This window comes from Papio anubis, chromosome 8 (genome assembly GCF_008728515.1).
Source record: "Papio anubis isolate 15944 chromosome 8, Panubis1.0, whole genome shotgun sequence".
Taxonomy (NCBI): Eukaryota; Metazoa; Chordata; class Mammalia; order Primates; family Cercopithecidae; genus Papio; species Papio anubis.
The window spans coordinates 26,387,325-26,408,179 of record NC_044983.1 but is presented as its reverse complement, the minus strand read 5'-3'; the positions used below and the strand labels follow the sequence as shown (position 1 = coordinate 26,408,179).

The following is a 20,855-nucleotide window of genomic DNA, read 5'->3' as shown; positions in this document are numbered from 1 at the left end:
GCTCGTAAGTATGAATCTCTGCAAGTCTGCAAATGTCAATTTGGTGTGTGTGTGTTTTTTTGTTGTTGTTGTTTTTTTTTTTTTTTTGAGACAGTGTCTTGCTGTCACCCAGGCTGGAGTACAGTGGCACAATCATGGCTCACTGCAGCCTCCAACTTGAGCCTGGGCTCAAGCGATCCTCCTGCCTCAGCCTCTGTAGCAGGTAGAACTGTAGGTGTGCACCACTACACCTGGCTAATTTTTTATAGAGAATCAAATTGCAGGGATTACAGGCACGAGCCACTGTATTGGGCCAGTCTGTCATCTTCACACTCATTTCTCTGACTAGCTCTGTGGCCTTGGTTAATTTACTGAGCTGTTTTGAGCCTGAGTTTCTCATTTGTAAAATGGGGACCTTAATTCCACCCTCAGAGGACCACTGTGGGGCAATACCAGGCATGACTGCTCAACACATTACTTCCCTTTCTTCCTCTCGCCAAAATGTTCCTGTACTTTCTTTCCTTCAGGTAGATGCAGGTGATCTTTGCTTGCTGCCTCAGCACCCTAGATATATGGTGACCCAGACCCTGTCCCTGCAGAGCTGGACAGAGGCGGAAGCAAGCCTAGCACCCAGGCATCTGAATGTCCTGCCATTCTTTTTGCGGGGGGGTCCAAGCGCTGAGAGCCCCTCTGCTGCCTGCCCTGATGGTGACAGCAGGTACCGTCAAGTCTCTCTGGTGGTCACATTTTCTAGCCTTGCAGACAAGATGACGAGCATCTCTGCAGGGCTACAGCTGGTGCAGGGATCTGACTTGACGCAGTCCCTTACATCAGGGGAAAAAAGATAAGGTACAGTCACCTCTCACTTCAGTAAAGGGTGTCACGCTCCAGTGCCTTCCAGTGAGCAGGCATCTTGACATTTCGTGTGATGGGACTTGTTCATGATGGAATGTGCTGCTGCCCTCTGGATGAGAAAGGCCACACGCCAGCCAGGGAGGCCTTCCCCATTGTGAGTGAAGGACTGAAAGGCTTGGTGGCAGGACAACCAAAGTGGCGGGGGGTGGGGGCACAAAGGGGGCCAGCCATGAATGAGTGAGTGTTTGTAGAAAATAAAGAAGTATATCTTGGTATTGAGTCAATAGATTGGTGCTTCTAGGTACTGTGATGATGAAAGTGTGAGATTAGAAAGGCCCGCTGAAATCAACCGTGCATCTGCAGACAGGGGACCACTAGGTACTCACTGCAAAGGATGGAGTAGCTTGAGCCAGGGGTTTGAGAACCAGCATGGGCTACACAGGGAGACCTTGGCTCTACAAAAAAATAAATCAGCTGGGTGTGATGGTGTGCACCTGTAGTTCCAGCTACTTGGGAGGCTGAGGCAGGAGGATCATAGGAACCCAAAAGTTGGAGGTTGCAGTGAGCCGAGATAGTACCACTGCACTCCAGCTTGGGTGACAGAGGGAGACCTTGTCTCAAAAGCAAAAAAAAAAAAAAAAAAAAAATTCAAGTAGATCCATATTGAAATGGAAAGATGCTTACTTTACATCTTTTAGAGTAAAAAAGAAGCAACATGTACAATATGACTCTTTTATGTAAAACTGATTGTGTGTCTGTGTGTGTCTGTGTGTGTGTGTGTGTGTGTGTGTGCAGAGAGGTGGCTGGAAGGACATTCATCACAACATTAGCCACGGCTGGCACTGATGGTGGGATTTCAGGTTATTTTGTGCTTTTCTGTCTCATTTCCATTTGTTATAATGAGCATATATAATTTTTAGAGCCCCCAAGCGCTATTTTCATTTAAATGAAAAGAGCAGACTCTTTCTGTACTTTGCATTATCTCTTAAGGAAATCATCCACTTCCACTCCCGCCAGTTGGAACTGCTGGGATGCTGATAATAGGGCTTCTCTCACAGGCTGCCGTGAGGGTGAAATTCACATCTGAAGGCACAGGCTCGGTGCCCAGGTCTAACATAAGCTGACTGGCAACGCTTTCCTCTAAAAGAGGAAGAGTGGGGCTGGGTGGGGTGGGGAGGGCTGAGTCATTGACTCGGTCTCGAAGCCTGCATCTTAGTATTTAGTGGCTTGAGACCAGGGCCGCTGCACTGGGCCACGCCAGGGTCCCATTCAGAGTATAGTATACGCGATCCCCAGACATTTGGGGGATGGCACTGTGACTGCACCTGGGTGCCACAGTGGCTTCCTGTGATGCCAGGCTCAGAGGTGAAGACACCAGCCTGCCTTCCTTACTTAAGTAATGGAGACAAGGTCAGACGCGGTGGCTCACGCCTGTAATCCCAACACTTTGGGAGGCTGAGGAGGAAGGATCGCTTGAGCCCAGGAGTTCAAGACCAGCCTGGGCAACACGGCGAGACCCCTCCCGCCTCTATAAAAAATAAAAAAATTAGCTGGGTGTAGTGGTGCATGCCTGTAGTCCCAGCTACTTGAGAGACTGAAATGGGAGGAGTGCTTGGGCCTGGGAGTTTGCACGGCTACAGTGAGCCATGACTACGCCACTGCACTCCAGCCTGGACAACGGAGTGAGATCCTGTTTCAAAAACAAAAAAAAAGTAGTGGAGACTCTTCACCTTACCTTCTTAACCTTGAGGACGGTGGGGGTTGGAGGGATTTCCCAAGACGAAGAAGGTGAGAGGACCTGAGGCAGAGTCCAGGGCCTGGTCGAGGCTCAACAAATAGTCGTTTGTTCCCCTGAATGATGAGAAATTTTCCAGGTGGACAAGGTGGGAATCAGGCGTGTAGAGACAAAGGAGATAAAGCTGCACATCTGGGTAACGGCAATGAAGGCAGGATAGAGAAAAGCAGCCGAGTGGCAACTTTTTCACAGGCATGGATTTGTCTACATTAAAATAGGTTTCTTGAAACATCATTTTTGGAAATGCCTTCACAGAACGAAACACAAATGTATTGCTGGTGTACACAACTCCAATATATAGAAAGGTGTCCCCTCCCCGTCCCAACCCCTGCCACAAATGGCTGCCAGACTCCCTAGGTGGACACAGCCACCAGCTCACACAGGGATCGGCAATGCGTGCTGATACTGGACACCTTTCCAGGAAGCCACTCCAAAGACAGCAGCATTTCAAAATGCTTTTTGCTGTTGCAATCTCAGCTAGGATCTTGGCCCTCAAGGAATGGATTTGACAATGTGCAACCCTAGACTTGTGTGAATAAAATAGACCAGAGGAGAAGGAGATAGGGTCTTAGAGCATTAGAGATACTATTCTTCTGACATGGGCTTCTAAGAAAAACTTAGATTGTAGCAAAGAATCAGAAATTCTATTGTCAGCAGAGAAGCTCCCTCATTGAAGAAAAAAATGGGCGGATGATTGCACTTGTTAGGTATTAGTAATCAGAGCTAGTGCTTCTATAGTACGCTTCCTGTTCTAAGAACCCTGCCTACACCTCACTCCCATTTTACAGATGAAACTTTGCAGGGTTGACTTGCCCAAGGTTACACATCAGCAGAGAAGCCACTTCACTGGGGGCAGCAACAACTATCGGTGTATGTCCTGGTTTATGCAGTGTCTCTCAAATGCCACATCTGATTCCTACGCTTGCCCCGAGCGACACACGTTTACAAATAGGGAAATGGTAGCTCAGAAACAGGGAGGGGCCTTGCTCAAAGCTTCATGGTTAATGAGGAAACCAGGTTTTCAGATGCCAGATCTTGTGCTTTTTTTTTTTTTTTTTTCCTTTGTAAACTCAGGGGTCTGTGAGTTCTTTAGGAACAAGATTTTCTGTTTTCAATGTGATAATCTCGAAAACAAAAAAGCGAAAAACCCACTGGCAATGAAAATTTGCAATCTGAAAGACGTTTTAGGGGAACAGGCGTTGGTTTTTGAGTTGTCTTTGTGGTACTTTTGGGTCTGCAGAGATGGAAAATGGAAAAGGGGTTTGCTTGTTCCCAAATGGAACAATGAGTTTTACCAGGCCCTTTCGCTTGGTGATAATGTATTTTAAAAATCTCATTTTCTGTTCAAATTTATTTTAGTCTGTTTTTGATATGACTTGAATTAAAAAAAGAAGAAGAAAAAAAAAACTCTTCAGGTGATGTCCCAGAAGTGGAGCTAAATGCAGAGCTTTCTGGGTTGGAGGTGGTTGCTAAGGAGTCCTTCCGTTCAGGTGGGATCAGGCTGCAGCTGTGATGGTTTCACACCGAGGCCAGCAGGATCGTGCCCAACTGAGCTTTCTTATGAAGTGGCCCCACAGGCCTCAGAGCAGCCAGACCAGCCGGACAGTGGAGGCGCCAAGCACCATCCATGCCGGAACAAGCCCTGGCAGTCACAAGAGAAGCGGAAGCTTCTGGTGGCAGAGGGAGGAGGCAGGAGCCCTGACACCCGGGGGAAGCTCCCCAACTGCTGCCATTTTGCACAGGCCACAAGATACGGCAAGGAAGGCCAGGGATGAGCTAGAAAGAGGGATTCTCGTGAATCCTGAGCGAAGGCTGACAGCCATCAGAAAGGTGCAAGTTCCTGTCATTTCGTTTCAAATTCCCTAAATTGTCATCTTTTGAAGTGAACTTTCCATGTGCAGGCCTTTTTACCATTTCACAAAAGCCCTTCTTGTAAGTTATGTGTGTTGATCCATTTGGGCACCTAGCACAGATGAGAAGGTCGAGGCCCGCAGACTTTGTGCTCCAGGGCTGTGCGGCTGGTTCTGTCTCCAGCAACGCAGCTCTGACAGCCAGCGGGAGTATGCTTTATTAGTTTTATTTTTATAGGGTAAAAAAGCATAATTGAGAAGTAGCTAAGTCCCTAAACGACACTCATGGAAAGCCATGGTAGTTCCACAGTGAGCCCATAACAAAGCCACTGCCATTTGCCTCGTAGCAGTTTAATGAAATGGCAAACAGCACCCAGGAGGAAATGAACAGTGCCATAGGTTGGAAACTGAAACCTGCACATTTCGTGGCAAATGTCACTGCATTTACAGGGAGAGAGAAAAAAAAAACCACATGACTCTTCTTTGTATGTTAAGGACTTTTTATTTTCAGGCCCTTTCAGAGGAATCAATTCCTTTAAACCTTTGTAAAATGCCACAGGAGCCAAGGTTAAGCAATGCTCTTAACTTAGGAACTGACCCTCTCCAGGCAGAGTCTCCAAAGTAGATTACCTCGAAATCTCAAAAAGGTAGTTCTACAAGAGGAGCCTTTGAAGAAGCCAATCCTGTTTTCCATTGTTTTGCTTTCACACAAGTTGAACTTGAACTCTTACCTTTCTCCATTTGTAACAACCAAAATCCACCTTAAAAAATTAAAGGCTGGGTGCAGTGGCTCATGCCTGTAATCCCAGCATTTAGGGAGGCCGAGGTGGATGGATCACCTGAGGTCAGGAGTTCGAGACCAGCCTGACCAATATGGTGAAACCCCATCTCTACTAAAAATAGAAAAATTAGCCAGGTGCAGTGGCGGGTGCCTGTAATCCCAGCTACTTGGGAGGCTGAGGATGCAGTGAGATCACACCACTGCACTCCAGCTTGGGTGACAGGGCGAGACTCTATCAAAAAAAAAAAAAAAAAAAATTGCAAGTAATGGCTTCTGTGGAAGCAAATCTTGATTTAGGGGCACACAATCTCAGACTCTACCCGCTCGGGATAGACAAACAGGAAAGCCAGACGCTCTCTGGGGACCACACTTGTGGCTGCCCACACTGCTCTGTAGTTGCCAAGAGGGTGGGAAGTCGAGACAACAAAGAACATGAAATGAAGCTCTTTGTCATTGCCGTCTCGGATGGTGGACTCCCGCCTGGGAGAGGCTGGTGGCCGGCTGCTGCCAGCTCACTCCCCGACAACTGCAATTCCTCTTTCCCCATCACACTGCTATTTCTAAACATCGGCACTGTAATCAGAATGATTTCCATGAAAACAAAAGCTCATTTTCCTAACTTGCGCTCCAATGCGTATGTCGTTAGAGGCCTGAGATCAGAGTCTGGTGGTTTTCCTGTTTCAACCTGACTTTCTGTCCCTAGGGTATATAAATAACCTACTCCTAAGTTTGCTCCTCGAATGACAATCAGTTTTATTTCATGAGTTATGGTGTCCAAATGAACTAATTTGCTTTTGTCACCGTCTGAGTCAAAATAGGCCACCTGCAGGCCTCATGCAAAATTTAGAAACTGGATAGACGATTTAAGCCTCAAAAATGCAATGATTTTTTTTGGGTGCACACAGGAGAGGACGGATCTGGGGTGTGGTCAGCAGATGACCAGCCGTGGCCTTGAAGGTCTCTGCAGCTGCGGGAGGAGGGTGAAGTCCCCTATTTGCTCTGCTCAGCCTCTCTGTTGAGTATTTAAGAAATCCTGATTCTCCGTGTTCTGCCAGGGAGGATACTGCAGAAAGGTGGACTGGTGTGGCCATTATTTCAGCATCTTCACCATGTACGGGCCTTGTAATCTGTAGCCGATCTTTCTATAATAATTCCTGGTGCCGACCCCTGCAGAAAAATTGAAGTAAAAAAAGGAGCATTCACTTTAGTAATTCTCAAAAGTCGGCATGTGCTTCCCTCAGCCTTATACCCTTCCCCCACCCAAAGACCAAATTCTCTCCCACATAAAATCTCAGTTTAATAAGTTTGGAACATTATTACTTTGAATTCAGGCTGCATTAAAATACAGAAACTGCTAAGTGGAGAGAAGTTACTCTCTTTCCCTGATTTTTAACATAAGCTCAGGATATGTGACACACACACTCACAGGCAACAGCAAATGTGCTCACCTATATGTTGGAGCCTGTGTATTCACTATCCTACAGGCAGCTCCAAGCACTACCTTAGGTGCTACAGGTGAACGGGAAGAGGTAGATTTACTGTCTGAGCTGCCTATGCTTCAGATGAGGCCAAACGATGGATGGTTTCCCAGAAGTTTTAAAGAGAGAAGAGTGGGGGGGAAAATGGAATCTCCACTCAAGTAGCGAAGGTATCTTCACCCAGTAGCGAAGGTACACTTGTGGCTACTGTCAGAAGTGTTGGGAGTATACAAGGCTTAACAGGAAAAAGTGTTTTCCTCATTAGTTGGTGTCAAAGAAGCAGGTTTGCTGGAATGGCCCTGGCTCATGAAGTGTGGTTTGTGAAGAGAAGTGTAGCTTTTTCACACCAAGCAACTGTCCAGTTCTCTGTTGACACCAACTGGGTATTCTACAATTTAACTCAATTTGAACACTACCTACTCTGATGAGCACAAGGCCCCCTAGTTCCGAGCTCAGTCCAGATACTGCCCTGCAACTTCAGACACCAATTGCAAGCAGAGGGTCTGCAGGTTGCCTACAACTGCTGTCCGACTGGGCTACAAATGGAGGGTTCCTACAAGCCCCTCTTCAGATTTGATAATTTGTCATAATGGCTCATAGAGCTCAGGGCAACATTTACTTACGTTTACCAGTTTATTCCAGGATATGATAAAAGACACAAGTGAACGGCCAGGTGAAGAGGCACACAAGGTGAGGTCTGGGAGGGTCCTGAGCACAGGACTGTCTGTCCCCACTGTGCTGGGGTGCACCATGCTCCCAGAAAGTGGATGTGTTTGCCAAAATGAAAAGTTCTCTGAACGCCATCTTTTAGGGATTTTTATGGAGTTTCACCGTGTAGGTATGATCAATTACTAACTCCATTTCCAGCCCCCTTCCCTCCCTGGAGGATGAAGGGTGGGGCTGAAAGTCCAACCCTCTCATCATAGCTTGATCAAGAGTCACCATATTAGAACAAAAGATGCCCCCTGAACCCCTACAGTTCAGGAAATTACAAGGGTTTTAGAAGCTCTATGTCAGGAACCAGGAACAGAGACCAAATTATATTTTTTATGATGTCTCAGCATTCAAGGAACATGAACTAGTTGAAGTTGGTACGAAAGGTCCATTACCCCTGCATATTGGACGCATTCCTCAAAGAGCCCGGCTGTCTGTATCTGGGAGTGAGACAGCTGAGGCTGGGCGGGGAGAGCTAGCAGCAGCACCAGCCGCAGGCACTCCCTCGCTCCCTCTCTGCATGTCCCTGTACTGGGCTTTGGAGAAGTGCATCTCCTGATTCTTCTCTAGCTCGCTGGCTGCTCTTCCTCAGTCTCCTTTGCTGGTTCCTCCTCGTATCCCTAACTGAAATCACTGCAATATGCAGCTCTTCTGTGCACGTGCTTCCTGTGACACTGAGCGTAAACCTGCGTATATACTGGCGACCCCTAAATCTGTCACTCAGAGCCTCAGATTCGTCCACAGGTGCTGCACGACCCACCTGAATGTCTAAATCGGCATGGGAGGTGTAGCAAGTAAAAAACCCAACTCCTGGTGCCCTGCCCCCACAAGCTCCCTCCCTCAGGAAGCTCCCTCTCTGTAAATGGCCACTCCACTGCCAGTTGTTCAGGCCAACTGATTGCCATCTTTCCGTCAAATTCCACATCAAGAGACTTGAAGAAAATGAAAGAGGAAGGCCTGAGGCTACAGGGGTGGGGACAGGATTCTAGGGAGCAGGAAAAACAAATGTGAAAGCCCTGAGATGGGCCTGCGTTCATCCTTACTCAAGGAACAAAGAGGCACCATCATGCAGGTCTCCTAAGGAATCTGGCTTTTATTCTGAGTGGGATGGAAGAAGGAGAGGATGCTGGTCAAAGGAGGGACACGATCTGACTGCTGTTTTGAGAACCAAATGAAGGCTCCAGGAGGGCAGGGGTTTTGTTTTGTTCACTGTAGAGCTGCCAGCCCCCAGAGCGATGCCTGGCACATGTGAGGTACATGGTTAATATTTGCTCACTGAATGGATATGTGACCAAGGGCAGAAACAGGGAGACCAGATAGGAATCGATGACAATAATCCAGGTGGGAGATGGTGGTAGCTCAGGCTGAGTCACAGTGGTAAAAAGTAGCCGGAGCCTGGGCACATGTGGAAGGCAGAGCGAAAAGAATCTGCCGATGGATGTGGGGTGTGACAGGGGCCAAGGTGATGCCAAGGTCTTTAGCCTGAGTAAAGGAAGAGTCTGGAGAAATAGGAGCCACTGTTGCCTGGGAGTGAGGAGATGGTGGGAAGAGCTGCAAGGGGCATCAGGAGTGGGGCTCCAGTCAGGCTGCATGTGGAATGGCTGCTAGACATTCATGCCAAGATGCTGAACACTGATTTTGGAAGTGTTTCTTGTTCTTAAAGAGACACAGGGAGTGCTATGGGTTAGGTATTTGTCTGCTCTGAAACTCATGTTGAAACTTAATCCCTATTACTGAGAGGTGGGGCTATGAAGAGGTGACTAGAGTGTGAGGGCTCTGCTCTCATGAAAGGATTAATCTATTCATGGACTAATAGGATAATGAGTTCTGGTAGTTTTACAACAAGAGGAACAGGGTGCTGAGCTGGCATGTGCAGCCCTGCCACTGTGTGATGCCGTGTGCTACCCTGTGCCACCGCAGGACTCCACAGAAAGTCCCCACCCTCAGGAAGGCCCTCACAAGATCCAGCCCTTCAACCTTGGACTTTTCAGCCTCCAAAACTGTAAGAAATAAATTCCTTTTCAGGTATTCTGTTAAAAGCAATTGAAAATGGACTTAGAAAGGGATGGTCTCTTTTCCTGGATGTTGCTTTGCAAGGTAATTTCGGAGTGGGGCAGTTGTCTTGCAAGGGGCTGAAGTGGCTGATGCAGAGTGAGAAGGCATAGCCACCTAGCTTCTTTTGGAAACTGTTGAACCCTAAATTAACCAGTCCCAAAGCTTCTCTATATATTTCTTATGAAATATTTTCCATTTGGTTTAAGCCATTTTGACGATATTTTTGATTTTAGGTATACAGCTCAGTGTTGCTAAATACATTCACATTGTGGTACAACCATCACCCATCCATCTCCAGAACTCTTTATTTTGTAAAGCTGAAACTCCGTACTAACTAAACATCAACCCTACTCCCCCTCTTCCAGCCCCTGACAACCCCCATTCTACTTTCTGTCTGCATGAATTTGACTCCTGTAGATACCACATGGAAGTGGAATTATGCAGTGTTTGTCCTTTTATAACTGGCTTATTTCACTTAGCACAATGTCTTCAAGGTTCATGCATGTTGGGTACAAGCCACTGAGTTGAGTTTTCTGTGACTTGTAACTAAAAATATCATAACTGACAAGTAAGCTTGAGGACAGGAAGAGAAAAACAAACAAGGTCAAGCCACTATTTAAAATCAGAATTCAGAGTAATTCTGAACACACTGCTCTCCTGCTTAGAATCATTAATGATGGGTCCCAAGATAAAGTTCAAATTCCTTAGCCTGACCCACAAAGTCTTTCCTGCCCAGACTCTTCGACTTTAGTTCCTGGCACAGTTGACTAGGTCCAGAATCAGCAAACCAGGCCTGGCATCACCACCCGGGCTCAGCCACTGCCTCTGGGCGCTTCCCTCAGCAGACGCCTACAAGGGCACTCCAAGCCACCCTCCCACTCATCCCCGAGGTCCCACCAGGAGACCTTTGCAGATACTTCCCCTATCTACAAAGCCAGAATTCACAGCACCCTCTCTCCAGGCTGGCTGTGTGCCTTAATTAGAGTTCCATTGTTTTACTAATCACACTGCACAGGTCTGTCTCCCTCCCTAGGATGTCAGCTCTTTAAAGTCAATGGCTTCTATCATCAGTGTCTGGCATATAAGCAAGATGCAATAAATGTTTGCAGATCTCTCATATGCTGGCCAGCTATTCTTATGTTGTGTATATACAAAGAAATGTGTTCCTGGAGGATGTACGTGAAAAAAAAAATGGCTCTATGTTGGGTGTTGGGTAATGGAATGATTCAATGTACAAGAGCTGAAGGGCAGGACAACTTCTTAACCTAGGTACAAATTTCCTACCTTGTTAGCTGAGAGATTAAGAGGCACCTTCCTGACTTATATTATTATCTCTATCTAACAAAAACTGCCCCAAATCTTTCAGAAATATTTCTGGCTTTTTATATTTCTATTTTACTTTTACTGTTTTCCATGGACTTAAAACAATGTATCTTGGAGAATGTCAAACACACAAAAGTGCAGAAGACAGTGCACTGAACCTCCCTGCACCTATCGCTCAGCTTTAGCAGGGACAATTCACCTACGAGACCTCTTTTTTTTTTTTTTGAGATGGAGTCTTGTCACCCAGGCTGGAGTGCAATGGCACGGTCTTGGCTCACTGCAACCTCCGCCTCCCACCCAGGAGACTTCTAAGCTTCGAGCTTTCTACTCACGTGAACTTAGAAAACATCTCTAACATTTCCTTTTGGTTCTGCTCAGCTCAGTTCTTGGAGACATGTTTAGTTTTGCTCTTTTATATGTCCTCTGTCAAATGAAAATGATGGCCTAATTTTCAGAAGGAAGATGTGTAATTGTTGGTCTAAGAGCTTCACTTCCAAAAATATGCATCAACCTATATTTGTCTACCATAAATGGCTGCAGAGGTGACAGAGAAGAGTTCCTTACATCTAACACAGGACCAGACAGTCCTTGGATAACCAGAAAGTTCAACAATCAAGAGTGCCCTGATTTCTTAGGCATGCTGGTTGAAAGAGCTGCTTTACTGGGGTACATCTAAGCATTTCTCATCATGATTCTCACGGAGCTACAGGCTCCTTGGGCCTTCTACTTTTTCCTTTCAACAGGAGGTGTGCCCTAGAAACGATTACCACCTTGGGCAGGGGCACTCAGGCCTCACGATGGGCCTTTTGGAGGAAAGCTGTGTATTGAAGCTCTTGTCCTTATTTTCAATAAGACGCGGCAGGCCTGAGATGGCGAGCTCAGCCCTGAGATGGAACACTGTCTCCGGGTCCTCTGAGAAGTGCTGGCATCCAGGGGAGGGAGCTTCACCTCTAGCCAGTCTGGACTCTAACCTCTGCTCACCTAAAGAGCTAAATTTCTTTCTGCCTCTTGTTTTTTGAAAGAAAAATTTCCTCCTGTTTCTATAACCTGCAGAACAGGTTGAGAAAGGCATTAGCCCTGCACTTAACTACCAGGGTTGGGGTGAGGGCCTTGCTCTGCTCTGATCCCCTCTCCATGTTCAGCAGGGCTCCCAGAAAGTCCCCTGTCATAGTAACTTTCCTTTTGTTAGCCAGCCAAGAAAAAGCAATCATCCTTCAGAGCTGACGTCAGCCACCCTCCTGGACTGACATGCAGGCTGCCTGGACCGTCTCCGAGTCCTCAGCCTAACTGCTTTGCCTCCCCTAGAGAAGAGGCGCCCACAGGCTGTATGAGGAGCCAAGTGCTCCACCCGATGGCCTGTGTGGGGTTCTGCCAAATCCCTGGGATGGGGAATGAGCAGGAACTCAGTCCATGCAGCAGCCTCAGGGTGCCCTGCTACAGAGCCAGCATTAAGAACAGCAGGAGTGGGGAGAGTCCAAATGCAGGCTTTGTTTTGTAGCACTTCGGAAGGCCGAGCAGGGTAGATCACCTGAGCTCAGGAGTTCGAGACCAGCTTGGGCAACATGGCAAAACCCTGTCTCTACTAAAAATACAAAAAATTAGCTGGGTGTGGTGGTGAGTGCCTGTAATCCCGGCTACTTGGGAGGCTGAGGTATGAGAATTGCTTGAACCTAGGAGGCAGAGGTTGCAGTGAGCTGAGATCGCGCCACTGTACTCCAGCCTGGGGGACACAGTGAGATTCTGTCTCAAGAAAGAATGGCAGGAGTTGGGGGAGTCCAAACACTGGCTTTGTTTTATCCTCCCAAGTTCTCTCATCTACACCCTGAGCTTTCCTACATGACCTTTTTCCTACTCTGTAGGCAGGATAAATATTTTTATCTTCCCCACTCTACCAGCAATGATGATGAGATGCGTTAGGTGAAAAAAGAATACCTTGCAAAGTGCCTAGAGTGAACAGCTTCTGTGGTGGCCTCCCCTCTGCCTCTGCCCCAGGACATCCACCCCCTTTGGGAGAAGAAAAGCAGCCTGCTTATTTGTACATGAGTTTTACTATATTTAAGTTATTAAAATGACTTCCACTGCACACTTTAGATCAATTACAGATAGACCCATGGAAAGGGGTTACATTAAAGGCAGAGGACACTGCTTGCTCTGGGATGGGCTGAGAGGAGTAGAGTCATTCAGCACTCAGTGGGAAAGCCCCTCTCCCAAGGATGACCTCTGGCTACTGCTCCAAGGCGGGCTGGCAAGAGCCCCTGGCCTCCCTGTGAATCTCCAACCCGGAGGAGACCCAGGGGTACCACGTCTCTCTGATCCTTTTCTGAACCAAATGTCCTCAAGCCCCTGATGATGAGAAAGAAATCCTCTGCTTTGATTCCATGTCCCTCTCCAAAAGATACGCACCATGTGGCTTAATCTGCTAACTCGAAGGATTTGGGAAAAGGGGGAATCACAGGCAATGCCTATGCTGGAGCCTGGGCCCCTGGCTACAGGAGCACGCTCATCCTGGGCTGCTCAATGCTCTTTAGTAAAAATGGGAAATCAAACCACACCACCTTAGACTAACCAAAGGCCAAAAAAAAAAGAAAAGAAAAAAAAAAATGCGGGGGTGGGGGGCAACAAACCCAGATGTGGTTTTTTTGTTTCTTTGTTTTTGAGACGAAGTCTCACTCTTGTCGCCCAGGCTGGAGTGCAATGGCACAATCTCAGCTCACTGCAACCTCTGCCTCCCAGGTTCAAAGGATTCTCCTGCCTCAGCCTCCAGAGTACCTGGGATTACAGACACCTGCCACCATGCCCAGCTAATTTTTGTATTTTTAGTGAAGACGGGGTTTCAACATGTTGGCCAGGCTGGTCTCGATCTCCTGACCTCAGGTGATTCACGCACCTCGGCCTCCCAACATGCTGGGATTACAGGCCTGGCCACAAACCCAGATGTTTACTTAAATTCTGCTGTGATTCTATTTTAGAGAGAAATTGTAGGGGAAAGAGTGGGGAGATGGAGTAAGCCAGTCTGTGTGGTACTTGAGTTTGTTGAAAACCAACTCTTTGTTCCTCCAAGTTACTGCAGCCTTTTGTTCTAAGGGGATAAATGCAATACCAGAGTAATGTCTTTGGACACTAAAAATAAGTACACCTTTCCTCTAAAAGGGAAAATAAATCACAAATCAAGAGTAGGAAATGAACTTAAGTGCTACCTAGCTTGTGATTCTAATTCCATCTCAAAACAAACAAACAAACAAAACCACTTGGTAGAAGTTAGAGGGAGATTTAAATACCTGCCAGGCATTGGATTGCTAGAGGCTCTCCATGCACTAATTTCTTTAAAATGTAACAAGATTGCAATTATTGTCTTAGGAGAAAGGTGAGTTTCAGAATGGGTCATAACTCAAGGCCACAGGATAGGGAAGTAGAACTGTAACTAAGACCCAGCCTGCCCGACCCCATGGCCCAGAGCGTTTCTAATGCGCCTGGCACCTATGTGATGGGGTAGGCCCACCCAAATCCCCCGACTCTGGTCTTGGACCTTGAGTCAGAGTGGGTAAGCACATCCCTTCTTTTCTGGTAAAGAAAGGACTTGCCATTTGTCTTAATCACCTCACCTCCTGTATCTGTGTCCAGCTTTTCAATGTCCTTTTATAACTCATTAGATGAAACGAACATGGTGGCTATTTCCATTTTTAACAATATGGCTTAGTAAGAAACTGAAGAATAAATCACAGAAAAGGGTCTGATAACAGGCAATAAGAAACTTTGTACACAGATTCAGCTTACAAATGTGAGAATGGGAAGGGGGAAACTTTTCAGTAACAACTTGGTAAATTGCAGTCACCATTTCTAAAATGACAAGCACTACAACACAGAGTTTGGAGGAAAACAACAAAGAAGGCTCAATGATGGAAGCTAGAGCAGGGCAGAAGAGTCAGGAGTATTTAAGCTTAGCGAACAGATGACTTCAGGCTTGATTATGGCAGACAAAATTAAGAATAATACTCCAGCCAAAGACAATGAAAATATTGTGACAAAATTTAAAATGTTTCTGCTAGGAAAATATCAGAGACTATTAAGAGCTCTTAATTGTCAGGTCAAGAATAAGGAGAAAATGTGAGCTTCTAGAAGGGAGTAGAAGTGTTTGTGTCTCAGGGTGTGTGATCTAGGAAGGGCAGCTGAGATACCGGGGGCGCGGGGGCGCTGTCTCGTGGCCACCAGAAACAGAAGCAGTCATAACACTCCCCCAGCGCCCTGCTGTTTAGGAGGTGTGGAAGCAACTCTGCCTCTCAGTTGCTTCCACACCTCGAGGAAGCTTGAAGAGATGGAACATGGGTCTGAATTCAGAGCCTGGCACAGACAGGGACCCAAGCATAGCACCCTCTCTTCTGGATTGTATTCTGAAAGGCTCTGAATTGGGAGGAGGGACTGGTGTGGTGGGGATAGGAATCTTCTAGATAAACTACAGTCTTGGTCCTAGACAACTATGACTCTGAGATGCCTGGCTAAAGGAAACAGGTCTTCCTTGGAGGAAGCGAGCATCACCTAGGTCTTCGAGTATTCCCGAAAGCAAATTCTCATATCAAATGCCCAGCAAATGATGAGGTGCACTTTGAGACAGGACATGACAAGAAACAGCAGAAACTCCAGATGTAACATCACTAGACACAGACTGCAAACAGGTATGCTTACTATGTTCAATGTCTGAAAACAACTGGAAACATTAAAACATGACATCACAGAATGGAAAAAGATACCAGAAATTTAGGAAATGTTAAAGTGTGGGACCAATGCATCAATGGTTGGGTCTAGCAGATCAGACAGAGCTAAATCAGTAACCTGAAAGATTAAGTCAGAAGAAATTATGGACAACAAAGCAACATTGGTGGGGAAGAGGGTATTAGACACAGTGGATACAATAAATAGGTCTAAAATATGTTTAACTGGAGTCCTAGGAAAAGAGGTGAGGGAGAATGGGAAAGAATCAATATGCATGTGTTAGAGGCTGCAAATCACACAGAACTGATTTTAAAACCCAGTTCACTGATTAAAGAAGCCCAAGGAAGCCCAAACGGGAAATCCATACCTAGAAATATCCTAGTAAAACTAGAGAAAAACCAAGACAGTGAAGACAGTCTGAAAGAATAAAAATAATATATATTTTTTAAAAAAACTACAGAAGTAGCCTGAGGGAATATCCTCAAAGACAGCTGATTTCTTACCTGCAACATTAAAAGCCAGAAAATAAGGGAAAGACAGATACAAAGTACTGAAAGAAAATACCTGCAAACCCAGAATTCTATACCTAGTAAAGACGACCTTTAAGACAAGGGTCCCCAACCGCCAGGCCACACAACATTTATAGCCACTCCCCATTGCTCGCGTTACTGCCTGATGAACAGTAACTACCTCCTGTCAGATCAGCAGTGGCATTAGATTCTCAAAGGAGCACAAATCCTATTGTGAACTATGCATGCGAGGGACCTAGGTTGTGTGCTCCTTTTAAGAATCTAATGCCTGATGATCTGTCACTGCCTCCCACCATCCCCAGATGGGACTGCTGAGTTGCAGGAAAACAAGCTTGGAGCTCCCACTGATTCATATAATTATTTCATTATATATTACAATGTAATAATAGAAATAAAGTGCACAATAAATGTAACACACTTGAATCCTGAAACCATCACCCCAACCCCTTTACTATCAGTGGAAAAACTGTCTTCCACAAAACCAGTCCCTGGTGCCAAAAAGGTTGGGGACCACTGCTTTAATAATAACGCAAAATAAAGACATTTGTATACAATCAAAACTGGAACAACTTGCTACCAACAGATAATAAATTCATAATAAAGGTATAAAGAAAATGTGTGCAAACTACTGAAATATCCATCAACAGTAAAACAGATAAGCTGTAGTACATCATGGAATCCTACATGTCAATGAAAATGAAGAAAATACTTTAAAGATATAGCAAAGATAGAAGAGCAAAGAAAGTGGTAAATATACAGTTGCCCTTGGTATATGTGGGGGGCTGGTTCCAGGACCACCTACCAAACTCTGCACATGTCTTGCAGTTGGCCCTGCAGAAGCTGCATCTATGAAAAGTCAGCCTTCTGTATACGCAGGTTTCACAGCCCACAAATACTGTGTTTTCAATCTGTGTTTGGTTGAAAGAAATTCGAGTATAAGTGGACCTGTGTTGTTTAAGGGTCACTTTTATCAGTAAATCTAAGTGAATACTAACTGTACATAATAATATCTTGGGGATTTTAGAAAAACTTGCACAGACATGTGCACACAGCAACTTCAGAAAGAGGATCTCCAAATGGCCAGTAAACACATGAAAAGGTAGTCAAAATCATCAGTTATCAGGTAATGCAAATTAAAACCACAAAGAAATACCACTCATTTATCAGCATGGAACAACTGAAACTCATACATTTCCTGTAATAGTGAAAAATTGTAGAAGCACTTTAGAAAGCCACTTGGTAGAATCCTCAGCTAAATCTATGTACTCTCTACAACCCAGCAACTCTACTCTTAGGTGTACATTCTACAGAAATATGTCCTTATGTGTCCCAAAATACATATACAAGAATATTCGTAAGTCTAACCTGGAAACCCAGCAAGAGTTAAGACAGATAAATTGTGAACTATCAGCAAAATGGAATCCCATATATCAATGAAAAGGAATGAAATGCTGCTACTACAACGTTGGCTCAATCTCACAGCAATGTTGAGCAAAAGTAACCAGAACAAAAATATGCAACAACAAAACTAGACTATGTAGTTAAGGGATGCATACTTAGGAAGAAAATACCAAAAAAGTTAGGATACTGGGAAGGAAGAGGGAGGGGCCAACAGAGGCACTTCTTGGATGCTAGTTATTGACCTGAGTGGGGGTTATAGAGTGCTATGGTCTGAATGTGTATCCCTCACAAAATTCGTATGTTGAAACTTAATCCCCAATGCAATAGTATTAAGAGGTGAGGTCTTTGGGTGACAATTAGGTCACGAGGCCTCTAGAACTATGAGAAGTTTCTCATTTATAAATTACCCAGTTTTGTTATAGTAGCCTGAGTGAGCTAAGACATATAGGTGTTATTTGACATTTTATAAACTCTGCTATTTGTTACAGCTTCCAGTAAACTTTTAAAATGAAAAAGAAGGCAAGATTAAATAATCTCAACTATGTGACTGCTTAAATGGGGAATGAAATAAATTCTTCACGTCTATAGAAAAACAAGTGAGCAGGGTTGTGATTCCAACTGGACAAAGAACAAACATGGAATTATTAATGTGATTTAATAGAAGAAGAAATAATGAAGTTTAATTGATGAAGTATTTGCTTAGTATGTACTAGGAGCCTGGAAATTGAACAGTTTTATCTCTTGGAATTCCTTAAGAAAAACCTTGGCTTAATAATTTAAATGTTTTCATGTCTGAAGCAGGAAAATGAATCAGTTATTACAGGCGCATTCTTGTTTTCTGATGCTTACTTGTTAGGACACAGGCCACCCTTCACTGCTAGTAATGTGTTCTTAGATGGAATTAAAATTGTGGCCACATCATATTCTCATAGCCAAACTTGTAAATCTATCCTTTAAAGCTTAAATTTCTGCTTTGATTAGATGCAAAACATTCAGTTGATTTATGATAGTTTAATTATAAGAAATCAGTGAAATAAAAACAAATTAAACTGTTTTAATTGCTTTTGGGTTCAATTAATCAACTATTGCCTACTTGATATGTCTACCAACATTAATACCAGGAAATATATTCATTAGTTTCATTCACTTGTTATTGAAATGAGACTTTATTATTTCTCATTGATCTCCTGCCAGGATGGCAATATTTTACTCTTCAACAATGCACACTGATATGAAAGTTGGGAAAAGGTTTTTATCCTGAATGTTTGAAAATGAACCAATTAACTATACGACCCTAAACCTTTCAGAATTTTTTCCCCATTCTATTAAAAAAAATCATACAAAGGTTACCCATGAATAATCTTAGTTCTTCAAATTGGTTATTGCAACTAACATAGTACACATTATTCTCCATCACTGTGGAAATACAGAGTATCTCAAGAGAGTCTCCTACCCAGCAGCCTAAAGGTTCTTCTACACATTTTGAAGACTACCAAGATAAGAACAAAGAAAAAAAACAGGTAATTTACAAAGGTTTTTTTTAATACACAAACTTTTTAAATTACAAACTGTAATTTATCTATTTACAGAATCTAAATAGATACTACCATGGTAACTTACAGTTGGGTGATGCTGGTGGGTCATCTCAAGCTTTAGAAAGTTTTTTTCTTTCAGGGAGTCTGGCCCATGATGTGACATAGGATGGCCCACAATCATCTGATTCAAAAATAGAGTGTCTCTGTTCCTATCAGTGCAGGATGTTTGCTATGTCACACATCATTCTCACTTCTTTACTCATGTCAGACTGTACCATCTTATAACCTGGTAGGAAGAGGGACCCCTTCAATTTATAGTCTCTTTAAATACAGACTTCAAAAGGGAAAATGGCAAGGTAGGAATTTTCAGAGATTCATCCTTCTGCTAATTAGACGATTAAGCTGGAAAAAAATAATTGGAACCAACTGTTTTGGAATGCTGGAATTTGATAAGATATTTATAGCAACTAGGGGAGGTGAGGGGAGAGGATATAAAACTTCACTCAGGGAACAGCATGCTCAAGCCATCAACCATCCCCCTATTCCTTAGCTCCACCGTAGCCACAGGAACGGTAACTTATTTTCCTGGAGCAGCTGGCTAGAACTGGAGTGGGCAATAAGGACCTAGTCCTCCAAAAATTTGGGGCTGTGTATTGTGTTCACTTTGGAGGTTCCTGGAAGGACCAGTGCAGACCCTTGTCTTTGTTTTGACCCCATCTCGCTTCCTTCGTGGAGTGTATCAAAAGATTTGAAGAGATACATATCCTTTTTTTTTGAACCAGACATTTAAGAAAATCCCTCTCAGGTCACAGGCTGATCATAGAGATAAGAACAGAAATTTCAGTGACTACACACACAATGAAGAATACAGACTTTGCAAAAATAGTTTGGAAAAGTCACTAGACAGGGCAGGGTGCAGTGGCTCCTGCCTGTAATCCTAGCACTTTGGGAGGCCGAGGCGGGTAGATCACTTGAGGTCAGGAGTTTGAGACTAGCTTGGTCAATAAGATGAAACCCTGTCTCTAATGAAAATACAAAAAAATTAGCCAGACGTGGTGGCACGTGCCTGTAATCCCAGCTACTCAGGAGGCTGATGCAGGAGAATAGCTTGAACCCAGGAGGCGGAGGTTGCAGTGAGCTGAGATCATGCCACTGTACTCCAGCCTGGGTAACAGAGCAAGACTGACTCCATCTCAAGGAAAAAAAAAAAAAAAGTCACTAGACAAATGCATGATTACAGACCTCAAAAGCAATTCCTCAGAAAGAGAAGGATGATTTCCAGAGTTACCACATTACACTAATTGTGTAGTTCTCAGTAGTTCAATATAAAATTCTAAAGCATACAAAGAACAGGGAAGAATGGCTCATTCACAGAAAAAAAGAATTTAACAGGAATTATTCCTGAGGAAATCCAGATATTGAGATTACTACTCAAAGACATTAAATCAACTGCATTAAGTATGCCTAAGGAGTTACAAGAAACCATGGAAAAAGAAAGGATATCAGGAGGATACTATTAAAAAGAAGGAATGTCAATAGACAGGAATTATATTAAAAAATAGAAATTCTGGTACAGAGATGTATGATAGTAAAAATAAAAAATTCACTAGAGGTGTTCAATGGCAGTTATGAGGAGACAGCAGACAGAATCAGTGAACTTTAAGATAACGCAATTGAATTTATCTAGTCTGAGGAGCAGAAAGAAAAAATGTAGAAAAATAAAAGACCTGGGGGATACCATCAAACATACCAATATATGCCTCACTGGAGTCTCAGAGGGAGATGAGATACATAAAGGGTAAAAAAAATATTTAAAGAAATGGCTGAATGCTTCCCAAATTTGACGAAAGAC

At 44.3% G+C, this 20,855-nt stretch overlaps 1 protein-coding gene across 7 annotated transcripts in view; it reads right to left on the bottom strand.

The window, feature by feature from the left end:
- Nucleotides 1-5,499: 5,499 nt before the first annotated feature.
- Nucleotides 5,500-20,855, bottom strand: part of ELP3 (elongator acetyltransferase complex subunit 3) — a 103,627-nt gene continuing 88,271 nt past the window's right edge. For 5 of the 7 annotated variants that reach the window (XM_021942167.2, XM_021942169.2, XM_021942168.2 and 2 more), the window contains one exon: nucleotides 5,500-6,427. In XM_021942167.2, coding sequence (XP_021797859.1) covers nucleotides 6,351-6,427 — 77 coding nt within the window. In that variant the 3' untranslated portion in view covers nucleotides 5,500-6,350. Of the gene's footprint in view, nucleotides 6,428-19,068; nucleotides 19,290-20,855 lie in introns of those variants that run through there. The other 2 variants (XM_021942171.2, XM_021942172.2) reach the window with 2 other exon arrangements.